Source organism: Ranitomeya variabilis, chromosome 6 (genome assembly GCF_051348905.1).
Source record: "Ranitomeya variabilis isolate aRanVar5 chromosome 6, aRanVar5.hap1, whole genome shotgun sequence".
Taxonomy (NCBI): Eukaryota; Metazoa; Chordata; class Amphibia; order Anura; family Dendrobatidae; genus Ranitomeya; species Ranitomeya variabilis.
In genome coordinates, this window is record NC_135237.1 from 574,522,817 (window position 1) to 574,547,091 (window position 24,275).

At 46.9% G+C, this 24,275-nt stretch overlaps 1 protein-coding gene across 1 annotated transcript in view; it reads right to left on the reverse strand.

Annotated features, from left to right (window-relative positions):
• Positions 1-3,033: 3,033 nt before the first annotated feature.
• The window catches only part of LOC143783142 (cytochrome P450 2C25-like), a 326,648-nt gene continuing 305,406 nt past the window's right edge, over positions 3,034-24,275 (reverse strand). The window contains exons 8-10 of the mRNA XM_077271461.1: positions 7,789-7,976; positions 4,625-4,766; positions 3,034-3,604 (exon numbers count right to left, since the gene is read on the reverse strand). Coding sequence (XP_077127576.1) covers positions 3,411-3,604; positions 4,625-4,766; positions 7,789-7,976 — 524 coding nt within the window. The 3' untranslated portion in view covers positions 3,034-3,410. The remainder of the gene's footprint in view (positions 3,605-4,624; positions 4,767-7,788; positions 7,977-24,275) is intronic.

Genomic DNA, 24,275 nt, shown 5'->3' on the forward strand with positions numbered 1-24,275 from the left:
GGCGTACATTCACCTGGTCTTTTAGATGTGCACGTTTTTTAGCTGAATTGAAATAAAGTATTACCCAAACAACGTTTTTTGACCCCTACACATCCGATCCTTGCACCCCCCTTTTTTTATTCCCCTTCTTTTCTCAGCTAGGTCTCTATGACAGTTTATGGTCACGTACGCACACCATATAGGTAATAAAGCTATGGATGCCCCGCACTACTGAGTAGCCTTTTTATCTCAGATTCACCTATAGTCCCATTTATACATTCGCCCATGCATGCCCAATATACATTGCGGTACAGGTTTTGCTCCAAGGGAGCACGTTAATGGTACCATCTGTGAGTCATAGGGGCAAGTCTGAATCAGGGAGGCGGAGGCTATATTAGGACGGGTCTTTCAGGGAACTCCAGCCCTGACGAAGAAGGAGTACCTCCTTCGAAATGCGTTGGATTGATTGCCCTGACACACGCCAGCCCAACTTGTGACGTCACTACCTCAGCCACACCCCCCGCACACACCGCTACTGCTCCGGCGCTGCTTCCGGCCGGGGCACACTAGGAGTTGGCGGTTCCTGTCCTTCCAGATGCCCAGCGTACAGCTACCTATCTGGGTTTAGCCGATCTCAGCACTTTCCCGTAGCTGCACGACGCAGCCCATCACGTCAGTCGACAAGAGACTTGGACATCCACCGATCCCCGTAACTATCCTCACTTTCACAACTAGTAAGTGGATGTTTATTTACTAACTAGGTGCCTCTCACCTAGCCAAATCAGTTCTCATGCTTTGCACTGATGAGGGCCAACAGCCCGAAACACCGTGTCTGCGAATTGAGATACTGATTTGGCTTTTATCCTAAGTTATATTGCACGACTCGTTAAAGGGTTGATTGTGACTTGTAGGATCACTACTTCCAACAGGTGGCGCTATAGAGTTAAGTTCTCTTTTTCTCAGAAGAGGCAATTTGCATATTTAATTTCCCAGAGGAGCATTGCACGGCGAATAAGCCTCCTTACCTTGACAAGCCAGCTGGTATGTCACTCTCTATAAGGAGAAACGTTACCCCTTAGACCCCAGTCCAGAGCCTCTCACCTAGCCAAATCAGTTCTCATGCTTCGCACTGATGAGGGCCAACAGCCCAAAACACCGTGTCTGTGAATTGAAATACTGATTTGGCTTTTATCCTAAGTTATATTGCACGACTCGTTAAAGGGTTGATTGTGACTTGTAGGATCGCTACTTCCAACAGGTGTCGCTATAGAGTTAAGTCCTCTTTTTCTCAGAAGAGGCAATTTGCATATTTAATTTCCCAGAGGAGTATTGCACGGCGAATAAGCCTCCTTACCTTGACAAGCCAGCTGGTATGTCACTCTCCATAAGGAGAAACGTTACCCCTTAGACCCCTATTTACTAATGGGCACTATAACACTGTCAGCTTCTAGCGGATAGACCGCCATCCCGCTGAAATCAGGATTATATGGTTCTTAGGCATAGCCTACTTATTGAACCTATTACACTAATCAGAGCGCAATCGGCTTTATTTTCCTTGCAGTAGGCGTTGCTGAAGTGCATGCACTATTTACTATCACTATTACTTCGTAAGCGCAGGTGTGTTATTGGTATATTTTATTATATCTATATGATGTTAATTTGGCATATATCCTTTTTATAGTTAAAAACTGTCCTTTAAGCCAGCATTTACAGGTAAAGGGGAAGGATTGTGATGAGATCACCTTGCATTGTTTGATTATGTAATCTCTTTGCATAGTTTTTCCTCCTCTGTTTTGCAAGTCAACAAACTGGCTGGCCTGGACAATGTGTAATCGACATATCGGCAAACAAAATTGTTCACTTATCCTGTGCCTCTAGTGATTCAGAATAACAGCACAATATGTTATAATAAATGTCTACTTACAAGTCAATATTACAGGCTTACGCAATCAAAAGTCTGTTTTCTTGACCAATCAGAAAAAAACGCATAAATTCAAAAGTCAACATATAGATAACAGTCTTGGCTGTGTTTTTAAAAAAGCAGTTTTGGGTCTTCCTAAGAAATTAGTTAGCACAAAAGCTCCATAATGCACTAGTGTGTCCCCAATAATTCTGCCAGGATTCTGCGGTCCTTTTGCTAATTGACCACCAGTGGCTGCAGATCTACATTTTGAGAGATTGTCCTGCATTTTCACTTCTTTCCACTGGAGAGTGCTATTTTGCAACTGAACTGCCCATAAATTAGATAGTCGATGTTGTTCCTGTGTCAGCCATCTTGATACCTTTTGGGCCTACTTCAGGACACTTGGAACTCTAGGTATTGCTTGAATATTGTATCCAGGCTTCTGACTAGCTCCAGTCTCCAGCTCTTCCCCAGGCTGATCCTAACCTCCACAGAATTTAATCTGATCGTTTCACGCTAGTATTCCCAAGGGTATTATATACGTCCTTGTTGAATCTTACTCATGCTGTTCTGGCCGTTGCATTTCATTAGTTCTTTACCAGTATCGTAACATCTTTAATGGCATTTGCCTTTTGACGCAAACATAAGAGTGGCACAATGATTGGTGAAGTCACTAATCACAAGTAGGCGAAGTCCCTGCTCTAGTATCATTTGTGCACACATTGCCAGGCATGGGGAAAATCTCTGGAAGATGGAAACTGAATGGCCACTTTATTAGTAATACCAGACATTTTGCTATTGGAACTTTGTGGGTTTTTCTCTTGAAGCTTTGTGGAGAGTAAGCCAAGAATGTTGTGATGGAGGAAGAATATACAATGAAAGGAAATCTTGTGTGTAAAGAAATCGCTTATAAAAGGGTCAGAGGAAGTGGTGAAGAAATGTCCTGACCAACAGGCGGTGCACCGACAAGAATATCACTGCAGAGTACAACACCGGTGTTCTAACGCTCTGCATTTCCTAGCACAGATGGACAATAACCACAGGACAGCTCGAGAGCCATTACTGTCTATAGGAAGCAGAAAGCCAAGGACAAAAGGAGGAGAAAATGCATCAATAAGCGGTGGGAAAATACTGGACAGATGAGACAAAGTCCTGTTGCACCATGCTGATTTATCAGATGCACAAGTTTATTACTTTTATTTTATAGTTTAGGTTTTATTTGCATTTGTGAAAAGTAGGAGAATTATCTTGTTTATTAGAGGCGCAAAACAGGCCAAAAACATCAATAAGTGAATGGGTTACTTTACTTATCTATTATATTCCTCCATTTTTGTTATTTTTACAGAATTTGTGTCAAATTTATTGGCAGAATTTTAATCAATGTGAAAGAATTAGTGTTTTCCCAAATTTCCCCTGCCGATTCTAAATCTATTACCGTAATATTTTTTCTCATCAGTGTCTTTTTGTCACATGTTCTGGATTATTTTCTTATATTCTCAACCATATTGAGCAGCTGGATGGCAGTCGATCACTTGGACAAGGCACGAGGCACGGCACATATCTGGGCTGATGCCATGATCTCCACCTTGTTAAGGTTCAGATATTTTGAGTCCTGACGTTCTGTTCCCGGGGGGAGAGTGAAGGTGAATTTCTGGAGCAAAGCGGAGAAGAGCAGGAAGAGCTCCATGCGGGCCAGGTTCTCACCAAGACAAACTCGCTTCCCTAGAAAACAAGATAGAACGTATGTCATAATTAATTACCTTATTCCCGGTGTCGCTCTATGCTTTAGTTCCCACCATCTGAAGACCTCTGCTCACTGTCTGTATTTACTGGTTTGGGCAGTAGAATGTTAAGATTCCCTACTTTAAATGTAACCTGTCACGTCCCCAAATGTTATTAAACTGCAGTTCTAGGGTTATTAGTATTCCAAAGCTGCCCAGCTGCCTCACTAAAAGCGTCGCTACCAGGAGGAAGTGAATTAAATTCCTCCCAGTACCTTCCGGCTTTCAGTCATAGAGGCGTGCTGATGTGGCTTCTGTCACTGCTACTTAGTGAGCGGCTCTAACCACACTAAAGCACATTGACTACAGCCATACTTGTAGTGTATCAGTGCAGACATGGCTGTCAGTCAATAGGTCAGGGTGCACTTACAGCCGATCACTAAGTAACGAGCAGTGACTGAAGCCACATAGGCAGATTACTCCCATATCTATAGGTGAAAAGCGCAACAGGACATGACAGATTCCATTCAAATTTAGAAAGCAGGCGGCAGTCACCACTGACATATCCAAAAGGTTTATTCAGTCATGGATGTCACAGAGACACAACCTCTAACCTGTTTCGCATGTGTTTATTCTTCTTCTGGGCCTGATAATAAACCCTCCCACACCTAGAATGTATAAATAATTATACCCCAAAATATTTTGAAGAGGCAGACATAAAAACCGCAATAAATAAAACAATTTTACCAACATTAGTGATAGTTCCAGACAATTGCTGAAATTACTCCATACATTTAGACCTAAATGCCTCAGCTTTCGTTAGAGATGAGCTGATCAGGCAAAAATTGAATTCACCTGTTCACGGGGTTTTTCCTGAGAAATTTAATTCTTGGAAATTTATTCTCCTGAAATTTAATGTTCATTATTACAGTCTTGTCTCACTAGACCCCAATTCTTCACTTTGTCCAGAATCCCAGATGCTCCATTTGTCTACTCCGATATTTCCATCTTTGGTTCTTACCTGCTGAGAACGGCATGAACGCCATCCTGGTGCGGAACAGTCCATCCTCGTTCAGAAAATGCTGAGGGTTGAAATCTTCTGGCGTTTCCCACTGAGATGGGTCTTGTAGGACGGATGTGAGGAAGGGGATCACAGCTGTTCCCTGACACCAAGAAAGATCAGGTTTTATATGAATGTGTACACTGCGTGCAGAATTATTCGGCAAGTTGTATTGTGATCACATGATCCTTTTTATACATGTTGTCCTACTCCAAGCTGTTCAGGCTTGAGAGCCAACTACCAATTAAGTAAATCAGGTGAAGTGCATTTCTGTAACGAGGAGGGGTGTTGTCTAATGACATAAAACCCTATATGAGGTGTGCTTAATTATTAGGCAACTTCCTTTCCTTTAGCAAAATGGGTCAGAAGAGAGATTTGACAGGCTCTGAAAAGTCCACAATTGTGAGATGTCTTGCAGAGGGATGCAGCAGTCTTGAAATTTGCCAAACGTTTGAAGCGTGATCGCTGAACAATCAAGCGTTTCATGGCAAATAGCCAACAGGGTCGCAAGAAGCATGTTGGGAAAAAAAGGCGCAAAATAACTGCCCATGAATTGAGGAAAATAAAGCGTGAAGCTGCCAAGATGCCATTTGCCACCAGTTTTGCCATATCTTAGAGATGCAATGTTACTGGAGTAACAAAAAGCACAAGGTGTGCGATACTCAGAGACATGGCCAAGGTAAGGAAGGCTGAAAAACGACCACCTTTGAACAAGAAACGTAAGATAAAACGTCAAGACTGGGCCAAGAAATATCTTAAGACTGACTTTTCAAAGGTTTTATGGACTGATGAAATGAGAGCGACTCTTGATGGGCCAGATGGATGGGCCAGAGGCTGGATCAGTAAAGGGCAGAGAGCTCCACTCCGACTCAGACGCCAGCAAGGTGGAGGTGGGGGACTGGTATGGGCTGGGATAATCAAAGATGAACTTGTGGGACCTTTTCGGGTTGAGGATGGAGTGAAGCTCAAATTCCAGACCTACTGCCAGTTCCTGGAAGACAACTTCTTCAAGCAGTGGTACAGGAAGAAGTCGGTATCGTTCAAGAAAAACATGATTTTCATGCAGGACAATGCCCACTCACATGCCTCCAACTACTCCACAGCGTGGCTGGCCAGGAAAGGTCTCAAAGAAGAAAAAATAATGACATGGCCCCCTTGTTCACCTGATCTGAACCCCATAGAGAACCTGTGGTCCCTCATAAAATGTGAGATCTACAGGGAGGGAAAACAGTCCACCTCTCGGGGCAGTGTCTGGAGGCTGTGGTGGCTGCTGCACGCAATGTTGGTTGTAAACAGATCAAGCCACTGACAGAATCTATGGATGGAAGGCTGCTGAGTGTCATCATAAAGAAAGGGGGCTATATTGGGCACTCATTTTGGGGGGTCAGAAATGTTTCTAAATTTTGTGCAGTTATATTGGTTTTCCTGGTGAAAATAAACAAGTGAGATGGGTATTTATTTATTTATTAAGTTGCCTAATAATTCTGCACAGTAATAGCGACCTGCACAGACAGATATCCTCCTAAGATAGCCAAATCTAAAAAAAAAAACACTCCACCTTCCAAAAATATTAAGCTTTGATATTTATGAGTCTTTTGAGAACATAGTTGTTGATCAATAATAAAAATAATCCTCTAAAATACAACTTGCCTAATAATTCTGCACACAGTGTATAGTTCATGAGAATCACAGTAGACCCAGAATTTCCTAACTATGTACCAATGGTCAGATATAGAGATGAGCAGATTGCTTCACAGGACTTAGATCCATTGGCCATATCAGTAGTCGTGCATGGCTAATCAAAAGCTGAACCTGGAAGATCCCGGTAGCTTACAGACCTGGCCGATGGAGCAGAATCTCACAGAGTGATCCGCCGAGCTCTAGTCAGGAATCATACATGAACTGTATAGCTGTATATAACTATAATACAACACAACTTATATACTCCCACTAATGAATTGGGACCACACACATGTATTCCAATGGGTTTCCTACAAAAATGTTGCAATTCAAAGCAAAATTGCATGAAGGTGCCCGTGATTGTGAAATGCTGAGTGGCATCAACTGCTAATGTCAACTGTTTACAAGACTGGGTGGTACAAATTGTTATTTTTTATATTTTCATTTGCTTATATCAGGTGTCAAAAATTGTCCAAAAACTTCTCTAGTATTTTATGAGAAAATGTAGAAAATGCACACTGTAAGAATTTGTGCACTAAACACCCATCTGTAGAAAATAAATATAAATTGTGCAAAAACTCAAGAGACAATGTTAAGCCAACAGAAAAGGGAAAATAAGCCTAAGAAGAATGTAAGCCTTAAATAACAATTTTATTTCACCAATAAAAAACAGACATAATGTTAAAACTGTAAAGCTGATCCCTGCCACCCCAACGCACGTTTTGTGGCAGGAGGCTTGAAAAACTTGCCACGAAATGTGCATTGGGTGGCAGGGATCAGCTTTACGGCCCCATCTCACTTGTAAGATAATTCATTTAGAATGTACTGTTTGTGCTTTTCATTGGCTCACATTACGATTAGTCTACCTATGGCACTGTGTCATTACTTATAGAGCTCTTCTTCCTACAGCAGTCTAGTATTGTGTATTGTCATTTGTTTCATTTGATCCCTGCAGCATTGCTTGACAGACTCTGTTATTGCATGCAGTTTTAATATTATGTCTTTTTTATTGGTGAAATAAAATTGTTATTTAGGCTATGTGCACACGTTCAGTTTTTTTCGTGTTTTTTCGCGATAAAAACTCATTTAAAAAGCATACATTATGCATCCTATTATTTAGAATGCATTCTGCATGTTTTGTGCACATGGATGCGTTTTTTTCCACGAACAAAAAGCATCGCGGTAAAAAAAATGAGCATGTTCATTAATTTTGCGGATTTTCTGCGTTTTTCCCGCAATTCCATGCATTTGGAAAAAACGCATGAAAAAACGCATCAAAAAACGCAAAAAATACGCATGGGGATTTCTGGCAGAAATGTCCGGTTTTTGTCAGGAAAATTTCTGCAAGAAATCCTGACGTGTGCACATACCCTTAAGGCTTATATACTACTTGGGTTTATTTACTCCTTTTTTGTTGGTTTAACATTGTAAGCAATGCTGCGTACCTTCGGGATGGTATAACCTCTTAACTTGATGTCTTCAGTGACTGCATGGAACAGAGCAGTTGGTGCCAGGTCAAGAACTCGCTGTGCTTCATGGATGACGGCGTTTGTATAAGCCAGCTGGGGCTTGTCCATGATCTCAGGGGATCGCAGGGACTTGGTCACCTCATCTATCTCCTGCTGAACTTTAGCTGTGAGACAAAATTCAAATTATTATTAGTTATTTTGGAGCACCAATAATTCCAGACTGCTGAATTTACGGAGAGGGATTACAGGCATATGGTACAACTCAACAGCACACACAAGTATAAAAAAACAAGAACAAACGGACTGGTTCAGGAGGAAGAGGACCCTGCCCTCACTGGCTTAACATCTGCAGGATATTGGGGAAGGACACAGAAGAACGGAGAAGGGCAGTGTTGTTACCAGGGCAGGGAGAGGGCAGCACTGCTATTACAGGCTGTAATGAGGTGACAGTGGGGTCATTGCAGGCTGCAGACCTTCCTGATAAGATGAGTCTCCAGGTTGTGTTTGAAGGTTCCAACTGTGGGAAAACATCGGTTGTATTTGGGCTCTAGACTCCAGAGGACAAGGAAGGCTCAGGAGAAGTCTTGTAGGTATTTAGATGAGAAACATAGGATAGTGGAGGAGGGGAGATGGTTTTGAGAGGAGCAGGGATAATGTATGGGGATATATCAGAAGATTAGATATATGAAGGTGACAGATTATGGACAACTTTGTAGGTCAACATTGGTAGCTTCAATTGGATACGTTGGGGAATCGGGAGCCAACAAAATGATTTGCAGAAAAGAAGCAGTGGAGTAGTGTGAGGAGAGCTGGATTAGTCAGGCAGTAGAGTTAATGATGGACTGGATGGGTGCAAGTGTGTTAGCAGAGAGGCCACAAAGTAGGTTATTGCAATAGTCAAGGCATAGATGATGAGGGCAATTACTTACAATTTTATTGACACCTATGTAATAGAATGCAGGGTTGAGTATGTCACCACGGAATAGACAAACCAACTGTTGAGGGGAATTTATTAACAGGAGTAAAGGTACCTTCACACTATGCGAAGCTGCAGCGATATCGACAACGATGCCGATCGCTGCAGCATCGCTGTGTGGTCGCTGGAGAGCTGTCACACAGACAGCTCTCCAGCGACCAACGATGCCGAAGTCCCCGGGTAACCAGGGTAAACATCGGGTTGCTAAGCGCAGGGCAGCGCTTAGTAACCCGATCTTTACCCTGGTTACCAGCGTAAACTTAAAAAAACAAACAGTACATACTTACATTCGCGTCCCCCGGCGTCCGCTTCCCTGCACTGTGTGAGCGCCGGCAGTAGCAGGGCACAGCGGTGACGTCACCGCTGTGCTCTGCTTTTACTTTACGGCCGGCACCCAGTCAGTGCGAGAAGCAGACGGCGAGGGACCTGACGGACACCGGAATGTGAGTATGTACTGTTTGTTTTTTTTACGTTTACGCTGGTAACCAGGGTAAACATCAGGCTGGCAGGCTTTCTGCAGTAGCAATGCTACACACACACTGAGCAGTTTACTTGTCACACTCAGGGGTCCTGGCTTGTCACTGCAGTCACCAGGGCTATGCGCTCAGGTCACTGTCAGGGGATACGTCTTCCCTGATTATGGAGGCTTCCAAGTCCACACTCTCACATCTAGCCTCCACTACGGCTGGTATCTCAGCCTCAGTGCCCTCACGGGGAGCACTCTCTTTCGGGGAGCGCGGCGCTGCAGCCTGCTCTCTCTCTGGCACGCTGCCCCTTCTGTCTGGCGCGCTCTGATCTCCTGCTCTTTTCTGACCACACCCCCCTCTCTTCCTCTCTGCCCCCAGCAGTCACATGGTCACTTCTGTCCAGGGCAGAAAGTCTTCCCCCCGACAACCCAACTGTCTGACTAAGTGGTTCCAGGTTAGGAGTAGGGAAAGCAACCTCCTTACACCTAGTTGAAAAAAGTAAGATGTGTCAGGTGAGTAGTTAAAGCTGTAGGAGAAGCTATGATGTTGCATTTCTACAGCTCTAGTAGAAGTTTTATATAGTCCATCACAAAAACATTTAACCGGAATGTAAAGACTGAGCAGAATATATTTATATTGATCTCAAGCCCCTGTGGAGTCACTACTGTCCTATGTCCGTGACATGACGGATGTCCTCTCCTGGGTTGACAGCATCTTTATGGAAAAAGGTACCTTGCTTGTCCCCACAGACATTGCGACCCTATCCACTTGTATAAGCCACACACATGGCTTGGATGCGATCTGCCTGTTCCTGAGGACCTCCAACCTGGACAGCCCATCGTGGAAGCTCATTCTTGAGCTGCTGCACTTCGTCCTTACCCACAACTTTTTTTGTGTTTAAAGATTCATTCTATCTCTAGAAGCCGGCACAGTCATAACCCTTCCAATCCACCAAATAAATTTTTTTACCACGTACCACCTTACACCCCAAGATAGCGTTCACCTTGTAATCATCCGTAGACTAATCCGATGTCCTGGCAGATGACTCGGGAAAACCAGGACAAGTATACTGGTGTTACGCCGCCTTATATTTACCTGTCCGGCAGGCGCGCTCCCGATGCTCCTTCTCGCTCTCCTTCCTCTGGCTTTTCGGGCGCTCATCCTTTCTGCGGTCCGCGCAAGCGCAGACGCGTTCCTTTCGCCGCTGTGGCTTCTGGGAGGTCGTTACCCAGTGTATCTGCCTCCAATATGGCGGCGCCCATCGGGTATTTCTTCCCAGCATCTGTACAGGTAAGACACCTTTGCCTCTATTGCGTTCACTTGCTCTTTGCTGGTGTCTCCTTAGGTTCTTTGGCTCCAGTCTGTGCTCCTCCCACTTTGACTCAGTCTTGACTCGTCTCTCTTTGCAGTTCTTGCCAGTCCTGTGCTCCTGTCGTCCCTGCCAGTCCTGTGTTCCTGCCGTCCCAGCCAGTCCTGTGTCCTTGCCGTCCCAGCCAGTCCTGTGTTCCTGCCATCCCAGCCAGTGCTGTATTCCAGCTGTACCTACCAGTTCTGTGGTCCTGTCATTCCCCGCCAATCGTGTGTCTTCACCATACCGGTCATTACTTTGTCTTTTCAGCCTCTGCCCGTCCTGTGTCTCCGCCGTTCTGGTCACCTCAGTGGCTCCATCTCCCGTCTTCTGATCTTCTTTGGTCCAGCCCACCGTCGCCCCTTTGGCTCCAGCAGAAAAGGCTTCACCCTCCTTGGGCCTGTCCCAAACACTCCCTGTACAGGGGGTGGCACTATCTGGTCTGCTCGTCCTCGGGGGCTCTGAAGCCGGGACGCAGAGGGTTCACTTCTCGAGTTCTTATAGTACGCAAAGGCCATGGATCCCGCAGGAGCTGTGGCTGCACAGAAAGAACTTGTTTTCCTGCGGGAGAATCATACTCGGATGATGTCCTTTATGAAATCTATGGACTCCCGTCTCTCAGCTCTCCAGTCCTCTGATCTGGGGAATGCATCCCAGCTGTCCAGTTTGCAACAAGAATTGGCACAGCAGCGTGATGCCCAGTCCCATATCCTGGGTTATATGGCATCTATCGATAATCAACTTCTTTCTCTTCAGTCAGCCGCATCCGTTTCTTCACCAGCTCTTGCTCCTCATCCCTCTCCCCGTTTGGCCAAACTTCCTTGTTTCAATGGAGACCCCAAACTATGTTGGAGATTTCTAAATCAGTGCCGTCTTCATTTAGAGCTCCTTCCTCTGCAATATCCTACAGATCGGGCCAAGGTGGTCTTTATTGTTTTTCATTTGGAGGGTGATGCTCTAGCATGGGTTAATCCTCTTTGGGAGTGGGATGATCCTGTGGTCCTTCAGCTCACTCCATTTTTGGAGACGTTTCGTCGAGTATTCGATGAATCGGGTCGCTTGGCCTCAACCACTGAGGCTTTGTTTAATTTACAGCAGGGGTCTTTAACTGTTGGGCAATACGCTATCCAGTTTCGGACCTTATCTTTTGACTTGGGTTGGAATAATGAAGCGTTAGTGGGGGCTTTCTGGCGGGGGCTATCCAGAAAACTACCATGGCCTCATGTGTCTCAGGGGCCTGGACTGGAGTTTCCACAGGTTTGGCAAAGGTGGGAGCCAGCTGAAACCTCTGCCTACACTGGGCTCGCTCTAACTTCCCCTCATGAAAATGGAGGTCAATAAAAGTGGACACAGCTATTAACTCCAGTGTGGCGGGAATCTCCCTAGTGGCCAGAGCGTGCTTCACGTGGTCAGCCAGCCCCCTCCAAAATATCAGAATAAGGGCTTTATCCGACCACTCCAGCTCAGATGCTAGGGTGCGAAAGTGGACAGCAAAATGGCTGACCAAGGATGAGCCCTGAGTCAATGCCAACACTTGGAACGCCATATCATGGGTGACATGAGGGCCTAAAAGACCCATTTCAGAGTACTCAGGAACAATGGAGCACTCTGCACCATATGATCGCCACACTCCCACAGCGGCATAGCCCACTCCAACACCCTGTCCAACAGGAGAGACACAGTAAATCCAACCTTAGCCCATTTTATGGAGAAACGTGTGGCCAGAAGCTCGAGATGGATAGAGTACTGGCTTTTGGAAACCCCTACAAGATTTACTATCACCAGAACATTTTTGTGGCAGCGGGAGGTGAGATAGGGTTGGAACAGGGGTGGCAGGGGACAAGGTTGCTGCAGCCACGCTAGCAGCCTGAACAGCTACTGCGGTAACATCCACAGCTGAGGTTGTGCGCTCGAGAGCCGCCAACCTACCCTCCAGCTGTTGGATGTACCGCAAGGATTGCTGTTTGTCCATCATTACTAGCCAGACCCTGTAGCTAGTGTAATGTTAAGGCTAGCGGAACGCACCAAATAATTAAAAAGATAGTGTAAGGTGCGTTCGCAGGCCGGGGTCCATCAAGCAGAAATGGAACCTGCTGCTAAGTAATGACGGACTATATGGCAGTATAATATGGATTCACACATGGGTTAACTTCACCCAGTATGAAGAAAGCGAACCCTGTTGCATCACAGAGCCGCAGTACCGCACAAAGAGCGCAAGCAAGGAGTCACAGAACTCTACCCCAAGACTCGGGATAGAGTACAACTAGACCTCTTGCGCTCGACACTTCAACTGGGGTGTCAGAGTAACAGAAATAATAATTAAGATGCACAACAGTGTGTGCAGTGCCGCCCTGTCAGACCACTAACCGCCCAGACTTGGGTTAGGAAAGCGCTGTGATAGCGCACGGTGCCGCACTGGCGGTCACAGCAAATAGACACCGTTTCGTGTGTTCTAGTGCTGATAAAAAGTCGGGCGCTATATGGCAATCATCCACCTTTCGTGAGCAATCAAACACAAGGGAGGGGATAATTAAAAGTGAATTTCTCTCATCAACACACGTTCAAAAGTGTACACTAGCACATGGCCGAGTGGCCATGTGAACCTTTTATAGCGGCAGTGCTACAAGACCTTCCAGATGGACCAATAGGAGCCGCAACATGACCTGAGCATGTGACCCCCGACCTCCAATGGGTGGTCGTCCCGTGGGTATGCTCAGTATGTGAAAAGCAGGACTTAGTCCCAGAAAGACCTGCTCGCTGCTGAACATTGCTGGCTACAAGGACAGAGCCTGGAAGGACAGTAGTAACCAGTTGTCGTCCAGTATCAGCCTGAGCTAGACGCTGGGACCGATGTCTCCGCTGAGCAGACTCCACTGCGGCTGGAGAAGAATGGGAGACCGCAGCGGAGATGGTTTGAGATTCCCCCTGTGCAGAGGCGGGAGCTCGACACCTAACACATACAATTATAATAATAAAAAAATAGATTTCCTGGACATCTCTCTGGAAATTGATGCTCATTAGCGTATACAAAACCGATGTCTATAGGAAACCCACGTATGTAAATGCTCTGATACGTGTGGATTCTGCTCACAATCCTGCCACCATCAGGGTTGTCCCAATTGGACAGTTCCTAAGAATGAGGTGGATCTGCTCCTCAGATGAAGATTTGAGACACAAGCCTCAGATTATAAGAGATGAGGCTACAGTTGTAGATGCATTAAACGCGGTTATGGCAAGAAAGACATTACGTAACAATCCCTTGTACCAAAATAAAAACTGTTGTAGTGGCAACGATGACAATATCAGATTAATATGAACATACATCCATAAGTGGACTAGTATGAGAGATCTTTTAGGCAAACATTGGACCATATTCAGGACAGGTCCCTGGGACCCCATCTAGGTGATTTTCTATCCATGACTTCTAGGAGATCAAAAAATCCAAATTATCTCCTTGTAAAAAATCACTATGTTCCAGCTAAATCAAATCCATTTGTATCAAGAGGACTGGTGCTGGTATCGTTTCCATGTGGCCGCTGTCTCGCCTGCGCCAATGTCCTGCTCTGCTCCACATTCGACTCATCAGATGGCTCCAAACATTTTCAAATTATGCAACATACAGTATATCATGTAGCTGCACCATCAATGTCATCTAGTATGCCAAATGGAGCTGCCCTTTGATAAATGTTTGCCTGACATCTAGGGAGCTCTGAATACAGGTGTGGAAGCATAAGCTGGACTTTGACGCTGCCAAGACAGTGGCTGACCCCTCTGATCTCAAAACAATTCCCCACCATTTTAAGGCTTTCCACAATTGTGACCCCCAAATCACTTATGGCCAGGGGCATTGATATTATCCATACTGGGATCAGAGGTGGTGATCACCTGTTATGTCTTGCTATTTTGCACAATTTTATATTAGCTGATGTCTCCAGTTATACTGTTTGCTACCATAGAGAGACACTACTTTATGTGGACTGCCTGTCATTCCTCCTTTCAGCTTGGGGTTGCACCTTTAGATGGAGTAACTGTGCGCATCTGTGCCACTCGGTCGCCCTGTCCCTTTGTGCCTCCTGCGCTTGACTGAGGACAGCGACTTATTTGCCTCCCTCAGTGGGCACTGTGCGCACTCACAATCGGAGCTTCTTCGCTGGTCCATATGGACCATTTGACCGGTCACTGTCATGGTTCACACTGTGATGCCAACAATGTGTCACAGATCGCAACAATATGTCAGGGATCCCGAGGAGGATACCTTGATCGTCCCCACTACTCACAACAATTTGTCACGTACCGGGGTATTTTGGATGCCTCTGGTTCCTTCTGAAAGGGATTTATCTATATCCCACTTCCCAGTTCCGGTTTGGAACTTGCAGCTCTCTTGGAAATTCCGGTTTGGAACTTGGCGCCCCCTTTACCCTCATGTCAGATTAGGTACTGCACCTAGGGTAATTAGTTGCCAGAAAGGCTGCCTGCTATGTACTGGCTATTGGGCACACTGCAAAGAGAGCGATATAACTACTCCTACGGAGGCGGGAACAATAATTATCAACGCCGCCGTCGCTACAAAGTTTCCCAATCTCACAGAACAAATTATGCTGCCACCAGCTCCGATTTCACAAGGGTTAATGGCTCCGGAGACAGTGTTTACAAGGTATAAAAAGATATTACAAAGAAGACAAAATCATGTGTACATTACAAATTACAAATAAAATAGGAAAAGAGAACACTTACATAGCGTTCAGATCATTTCAGCTTTTGACTTGCCGTGTGCTATGGAGGAGAAAGGGTTTCCATATATCCAGATGCATGAGCACAGCTTTGCCAAGCTGTTGTTAGCTCGCTTCCTGGACCAACTCTGCCCCCTATTCAGCAGGGGTAATGATATGCCCTCTTGTCGTGACATCACTGAGTGGGCTAAGTAATGACATGCACTCTTTTTCCAACTATTTACATTCTTTGAGCCCACAGACAAAGGCATTCCTTGGGAAATGGGAGGGGGAACGAGGGGCTTTACGGGATTGGTCGTCTGCAATTTAAGAGCCATACACTACTCACACATTGGTATCAAGTTGCACAGTATCTGCCATAAGGCTTTGTTGTATGAGCGAATGCAGAGGGGGAGAAAAGGGGTTCCAAACTGCAGTGTGTGTGTGACATGGTACTTTCTAGAACTAGTCTCACATTATGACATTTTTACATTGTCGCGACAGCATGGAAATAAAAAGATCCTTTTAGTCACTAAATGCACTCCCCTTGAGAAAGCGATGTTCAACATACGAAACGTATGCAGTGGTCCTGGCATCCAACTCATTGACAGCCTCAATTGCTTTGCAAACGGTATGTCCTCCCCAATCTTGTACGTATTGCCACTTGGCTTTATCTATCTTTAGATTTGTGAGCTGGTATCAGGACATCGCAACCTTGAGCAATTAAATACGTGATAGATAGGTATAAATAACAAAATGGCTCACAAAAAACTATACCTTTAAAATATAACCTTTAATCCTTTTATCCTTTAAAAATATCCAACAATTAAACATAGAAGGCTGGACAGTGAGGATGGCCTGGCTGCGAGCAAATGGTCAAGTAACGATAATGTGGTATGCTCCTCAGTGGGAGGGGGAGCCACCCAGTGTCGGGGGCAGCAACAGTAGCCTTGGCGCTTCTGAATGCTGTTGCCGCTGATCACTTAGTTGAGAAGTGGCGGCAGTGTGAGGGGGTTGCCGGGACTGCACATTCCAGTCCTCCCAAAGTCCTATTCTGTGTTGGCCTCCCAGCAGCAAAAGATCAGTGACATCTGGTGTCAACTGTGAAACAGTGGAAATTACCAACTGATGATGTGAAGACCAATGTAAGACCAGGGGTCAGGTCGCCTCTAGTTCTGTGGAGAAGACTGAATCCCTTGTGCCTGAAGATGCGGAGGTCAAAATGTCACCCCTATTTTCACTGGTCCAGCAGGAATAAATGTGGTGGGGGTAGGAACGAGGAAAATTCTTTGTCTAGTGGTGTGATTGCTTGTTTGGTGGAGGGTGAGGGGGTTATGGAGGTGGATAATAGTGATACTGTTGGTGTTGATTTGGTCACTGGTCCCCCTGGTGGTGGCAGAACCCATCACGAGTTATGCCGCTGTCACCTCCGGGGGAAATATTGTGTCCTCCTCGTCTCCAGGCTCTGGGGATGGCAAGTTGCAGCAGCGTCTCCTGGAGGTTCTAAAGAAGGGGGAGAGATCACTAATGGTAGAGAGTTGAGAGGTTAATCTATCCTTCTGGATAGAGAGGCATGGCCTCAGGGCCTTCCGACAGCAAAAAGGGGTGGATGCAGTGTGGTTCCTCCCAACAGCTGGGCCAGGTAGGTGCATAGGAATGTGGTCCGTCTTCAGTGGAGGAGCAGTGATGCATGTCCTCCAAGGTTGTGGAGCTCCTGCTGAAGATGGGCTTCAAGGTGATTGACATCTATGTCTTGATACAATTCTATTCCACACCTGAGTTTGATGTCAGCTTTGTTCGGCCAGAGGGGCTTAAGCTCTTCCGGTCAAATTATGAGTTGGCAAAAAATGAGCTCTGCTGGCGACACTTCAGACGTGGTCTCGTCAAAACCAGGTCAAGAAAGTTACCATGATGACTTGTAACGAGTCACTTTCTTGTTATGACATCATGTGTGGCTTGGCCGATATAGAGAGGTGGTGAAGATGCCAAAGAAAAACCGTGACAAGTTTGGTATCGGGTCAGAGGCCTAGACTTTTATGGTAAAACTTAAGCATTCAGGTGGTACGGTTGCCCACATATCATCATCTGACTTCTTGGGTAGGGATCGTATCCTGGTCTTCCACCAGGGGCAACCAAATCTCTGTCACAGGTGCGGCGATCACACACATGTCAGTGCAAACTGCACTGTGTAGAAATGTGCATTGTGTGGGGATACCGGCCATATTGCCGCATCCTGTGTGGAGATTAGGTGCCACCTGTGTGGTGAGTTGGGTCACCCATTCAGCCATTGTCCTCAATCATTTACTAATGCAGTCGTGACCCCAGTGGGAGTAAGCTGTGAGGCTGATTCTGGTGGGGAAGGGACTAGCAGGGGAGAGGGAGCTGAGTGGCCAAGGAAGAAACGTAATAAAAAGATGCCTGGTGTCTAGACAAGCGCCTGACGAAGGCTGTGCCGAAACGCGCGTCGGGGTGACGTAGAAGATATTGGTGGGTCCCCTGAGTGATATCTTGGCGGTTGCATGTGATATAATAGGTAAGACCATGACTCTGATTTCTTATGTTATGTGATATTGTGGATGATATGATAGGTCATGCATCTTTACTATCTAGATATGCAAACTAATAGAATATATTTACTCCATTGCACCGTCACTTTATCATAAAAAGGGACATTGAATTCGGATAATACTTGAGCCCTATATTTAGGCTCCCTATATCAATATATTGTGTTATCGCCATAATCTCCATGTCCCGTTCTTTGCTGTTTTAGTCATTACACATGTTTGGTGGGAGTACCCACTGTTTCACCTGTTTTATTGTATGTACTTAATAAAGATTGTGATATTTTTCTAATATATTCTGGCCTATAGATCGTTGTTTTCTTCTGTGTGTTTGACGTATATGTGTAACGATTGGCCGTGTACTGTAGTCTACCAGCTTTAGCATAAATATGCACACCTCCATCTATATGGGTATTGGTGTATGTCGTATTATGTAAAAATGCTACTAATGTGTCCTTTCAGATATGTACTTTTTACAAGCCGGCAGGTTGTCTTTAGAGGGGAATTTAATAATGTCACGAGGTCCCGAGATAGAAGAGGTTCCAGAGACAAGCTGACTTATGATAGCATCACCCTTAATAGTATTGCTAGTGCGCCTCGCCTGGTGGATGTCCACATTCGGCACACACCAGGCCACGAGGGGTTCACCTATCATAGAGGTAACTGTTGGGCCAGAATATATAGGTATTATTTAAAGGAGGAAGCTGTCTCTTCAGCAGTGTCTGTTGTTGAGGTGGAGCTCTCCGACCACTGTTTAATTTTGTTTTTTCTGAATGTTACAGAGACCATCCGGATGGGAAGAGGCTCAATTTGTCTCTCTTGAAAGCAGCTGAGATTAGACAGTCCTTTGAGGATTTTCTTCAGAGCCAGGTACCTTTACTGGATCTTTGTAGTAGTAGGTCAGAGTGGTGGGAGATGTTCAAGAAAAGAGTGGTGAGATTCTTCCGCCAGCTCTCGAGCCTCAGGAGTCTGAGCAGTACCGCCTGTATCAGGGTCTGAGGAGGAAACTCGAGCATCTTGTCTCAACTGGAGGTAGCCGTGAGGAGATCTCCAGAGTGAAATTTTTGCTTATGAGGTGTCATTACGATAGACACGCATCTTTGGGTTTTGAGAGGGATTACGGGAGGTACCGCTCACCCGACCCTTACAGAACCTGAAAGATGTCAGTGAATAGTAAAGTAGTTGCAGGACTGGTGGACACTAGGGTTGAGCGAAACGGATCGGTCAGTTTCATAAATCGCCGACTTTTGGCAAAGTCGGGTTTCGTGAAACCCGAACCGATCCCTGTGTGGGATCGGCCATGCGCTCGGCGATCTTCGTGCCAAAGTCGCGTTTCATATGACACGTTCAGTGCCATTTCTCAGCCAATGAAGGTGGACGCAGAGTGTGGGCAGCGTGATGACATAGGTCTCAGTCTCCACCATCTTAGAGAAGGGCATGGCAGTGATTGGCTTGCTCTCTGCGGCGTCACAGGGGCTATAAAGGGGCGTGCACGCGGACCGCCATCTTAGTGCTGCCGATCTGAGCACAGGGAGAGGTTGCTGCCGCTTCGTCAGAAGCAGGGATAGCATTAGGCAGGGTACATTGAGCCCCCAACCGCTTGTGCTGTAGCGATTTCCACTGTCCAACACCACCTTTTCTTTGCAGGGACAGTGGAGGCTAGATTTTCCTTCATAAGCTCTGTAGCTTATTGGGCTGCCCTAGAAGGCTCCCTGTTAGCTGCATTGCAGTCTGTACGCCGCTGTGCAAAGTGCAAACCAACTGCTTTTTTAAAAGCACAAATCCTGTTGCTCCTTCCTTTCTGCACAGCTATCTTGTTTGTTTGTCCACACTTTTGTGTGCAGCAGTCATTTTTATTGCTGCCTGCCATAGTTTTCACAGATTATTGTAGGGAGATAGTAATTGTAGTACAGTCCCCCCCTTTTTTTTTTCTCTATATATCTTCCAGCCACTTTCTGCCCCTGAAACTGTGTAGTGTAAAACAGTGGGCCTGTATTTTTCAGCACTGTCCCACACCGAAAAAGGGAGATTAATATTGCCAATCAGTGCATCTGTGCCTCTGTGCCAGTCCTGTCTGTTGTATCTCTGTCAGTCATTTTCTGCCACAGAAAATATAACTGTAATACAGTGGGCCTGATTTATTCACTAGTCTCCCATATAAAAAAAGGGAGATTAATATTGCCAAATCTGTGCATCTGTGCCAGTCCTGTCTGTGGTATCTGTCAGTCATTTTCAGCCACAGAAACTGTAGTGTAATACAGTGGGCCTGATTTATTCATTCGTCTCCCATACAAAAAAAAAATAAGGGAGATTAATATTGCCAAATCTGGGCATCTGCGCCATTCCTGTCTGTGGTATCTCTGTGTCATGTCGGACGCTGTTCAGACCAGGTCGTCCGACAGACAGCGGTGTAACGGGGTCTACTGTGCTGTAGTATCTCTTTCAGTACCACCCCGTGGGTCAGGAGGTCCACTCTGCTTTGGCTGGAGTCTGAATGAAGGACGCTGGTAGGAATTTCTTGATTACATGAGAGCATATAAAAGGTCACTGCTTCTCCACGTATTTCTAGTCTAAGAACACACTTTATTTACAGCACACAGAATATATAACACAGATACACAGGGCCGGCCAATAGAAAAACAAGCCAGACAAACATTACAATAGCTGCAGGGGGCCGGAGCCTGCCAATATTTACTGTGGTAATTACAAAGGTGAAGGTGGGGGAAGTCAGAAGGAAAATATCTTGTCCAGGGGCGCAGCCTGTGGACTGATGCATTTCACATGGAACTTATTATACATAATATATACTGCATAACATATTCTTGGTGATGGGGGTTCTGTAACACGGCTCCCCTTTTCAGCGACGCGATCGGCATACACAGTCTGATCCTTAACGGATCGGTTTGGGGATGACCGAAGTTTATGGGGATGGTACCAGTTCCATTTGTCGACTTAGTCCATCGGCGTTACCGTTTTGTTTGCCGGGTCTGTAGTGGATGGTGAAGTCCAGAGGTTGTAGGGCTAAACTCCACCGCAGTAATCTGGCGTTGTCTCCGGAGACCCGATTAAGCCAGACTAGGGGATTATGGTCCGTTAGGAGGGAAAACTGTCGTCCATACAAATATGGTTGTAATTTTTTGAGTGCCCATACTATTGCCAGGCACTCCTTCTCGATGGCCGCATAGCTTACTTCACGGGGCAGTAGTTTCCGACTCAGGTAAGCTACCGGGTGTTCTTGGCCGTCCGGCCCGACTTGGCTCAGTACTGCCCCCAATCCAAACATAGAAGCGTCTGTGTGCACAAGGAAACGTTTAGTTGGATCGGGTGCGGCCAATACAGGGGTATTGGTGAGGGCGTCCTTTAGCTGGCGGAAGGCTTCCTCACACTCTGGGGTCCAGGTTACCTGGCGGGGTTGGTTCTTACGGGTCAGATCAGTGAGGGGCTTGGCTACGCTGCTGTAATTGGGAACGAATTTCCTGTAATACCCCGCTGTCCCTAGAAATGCCATGACCTGGGTTTTAGTGCGTGGGGTGGGCCATTTGGCTATGGCCTCAATCTTGGCTGGTTCTGGTCTCTGTTTCCCACTTCCCACCCAATGCCCTAAATACTGAACCTCTGCTTTGCCCACGTGACACTTGTTTGGGTTCAGGGTGATTCCGGCCTTGTGGATCCTGTCTAATACTGTCTCTAGGTGATTTAGATGCTCTTCCCATGTCGCGCTGTAGATGGCGATGTCATCCAGGTAGGCACATGCATAGTCCTGGAGACCATCCAGGAGCCGGTCAGCCAGCCTCTGGAAGGTCGCCGGGGCAGTCTTCATCCCGAATGGCATAACTCGAAACTGGAATAAGCCAAACGGTGTGACAAATGCCGACTTCGGAATAGCATCAGGACTAAGGGGAATCTGCCAGTAGCCTTTGCATAGATCAATGGTGGTCAAATACTTTGCCCCTGCCAGCCGGTATAACAAGTCATCCACACGCGGCATGGGATACGCATCCGTCACTGTTTTCTCATTGAGCTTACGATAGTCTACACAAAACCGTGTAGTCCCATCCTTCTTGGGCACTAACACTACGGGGGATGCCCAGGGACTATCTGACTCTTCAATGACCCCTAAACGCAACATCTCTTGTATCTCTTGTCGCATCCCTTCTCGTACAGACTCAGGGACGCGGAAGGGGGGTTGCCGCAGGGGGGTCTGATCCTGGGTCTCAACCTTGTGTTGTGCCAGGTGAGTGTACCCGGGTTTCCCCGAAAACATCCTCTGTCGCTGCCTCAACAACTCCTCCGCCTGCTGTCTCTCCAGGGGACCTAAGTCTTCACCCCAGTGTACCTGGTCACATGTTTTAGACGGAGTCCTCTCCCTTAAGACATCAGGCAAAGGAAGTCCGGCTAAATCCTCTGCTTCAGGTGCACAGATGGCCACTACCTCTTCAGGGCGCTCCCGGTAGGGCTTCAGCATATTCACGTGGAACATGCGGATAACCCTGGGGTCGTCACAATCAGCGACATTATAGGTGGTGTCGGCTATTTTTCCCACTACCTGGTAGGGCCCCTGCCATGCAGCTTGGAACTTGTTCTGTCTAGTGGGCTCTAACACCAGGACCTTCTGCCCTATTTCCAAGGTGCGCTCTCTGGCCCTCCGATCGTACCATACTCGCTGGCGCCGCTGGGCCACCTGCATGTTTCCACGTACAGCCTGGGTCAGCTCCTGTAGGCGGTCCCAGAATTCCAGCACATAGGGTACAATCGGTACCCCTTCTATGATGCCCTCCCCTTCCCAGTGTTCTAGCACTAAATCTAGGGGTCCCCTTACCCGTCTCCCGTATACCAGTTCGAATGGGGAGAACCCCGTGGATTCTTGGGGCACCTCTCGATAGGCAAACAGGAGGTGAGGCAAGAATTTCTCCCAGTCCCTGTAGGTCCTGGTAAAAGTCCCAATGAGTTGTTTTAACGTCCCGTTAAAGCATTCACACAACCCATTGGTTTGCGGGTGGTACGGGGCGCTTCTAATGGACTTTATGCCGCACAGCTTCCACAGTTGATTGGTCACCTCTGCTGTAAACTGGGTACCCTGGTCCGAGATAATCTCCCGGGGAAATCCAACCCGTGAGAAAACCTGGAGCAGGGCAGCCGCCACCGTCTCTGCCAGTATGTTAGGTAACGCAACTGCCTCTGGATACCGTGTGGCATAATCTACCACTGTCAATATATACCTTTTCCCTGACGGACTGGGTTTGGCTAACGGCCCTATCAGATCGACCGCTACTCGGCTAAATGGTTCCTCCACAATGGGGAGGGGGCGTAATTTGGCCTTGCATCGATCTCCCCTCTTGCCAATGCGCTGGCAACTGTCACAGGTCTGGCAGTACTGTCGAACGTCATAGGTTACCCCCGGCCAAAAGAAGTTTTGTGTCAGACGATGCCTGGTGCGACTGACGCCGAAGTGCCCAGCCAATGGTATGTCATGAGAGATTCGCAGTAACTCCTGCCTATACTTCTTGGGAACTACCAGCTGTCGTTTTATAGTGGGGCTCGTCCCTGTGTGGTGCTGCTCTGTGATCCGGTAGAGGAGTCCCTGCTTCCATACAAACTGCTCCCCTTCCAGTACCCCTCTCCCCTCTTGTGCCTTCCCACGATATCCCTCCAATGAAGGATCCTCAAGTAACTCCCTCTTAAATTCATCTGGGGTGGCCCAAGAAATGTGTCTGGCTATGGGAATACGTGTAGGGCTGGGATGTCTTACCTGGGCCTCCTCTGAGTGTGATTCCGCCTCCGCAGCTCGAGCTTGTCTCCGGGTGGTCACAGGATATGTCTCAGCCAGAGGGGCAACCGAGAAGGCAGACAACATGGGCCCCAAGTCATTTCCCAGCAAAACGTCTGCAGGCAAATCCTCCATCAAGCCGACCTCCACAAGGCCATCCCCCACTCCCCAGTTCAGGTGAATCCTGGCAGTGGGCAGTCGATGTATGGCTCCCCCTGCTACACGGACTGCCACTGTCCGGTCCGTCTTCTCTTGGTCCCGGACAAGATGAGGCTTCACAAGGGTCAAAGTTGCTCCAGAATCTCTTAGTCCCTGCATGCGTTTCCCATTAACCCACACGACCTGTCGATGCTGTTGTCGATTATCTGCCCGGGCTGCCTGCACAGGGTCTACTTCATGCAGCACTTCCTCCATGTCTTCCACCCCTTGGTTAGTTGTAGCCCCCAATGTCGGTTCAGCTTCGCCTTGGTAGCAGTGTACAGCAGCCCGGTGGAAGGTAGCTGTTCCCACCTTTGGCCACTGCGTATGCTGAGTCCGGTTGGGACATTGTCTTTGCAGGTGGCCCAGCTGACGGCAGGTGTGGCATCGCGCCCCAGGGGAACTGTGGTAGGTGGGGTTTCTAGCTGGTCCCCCTA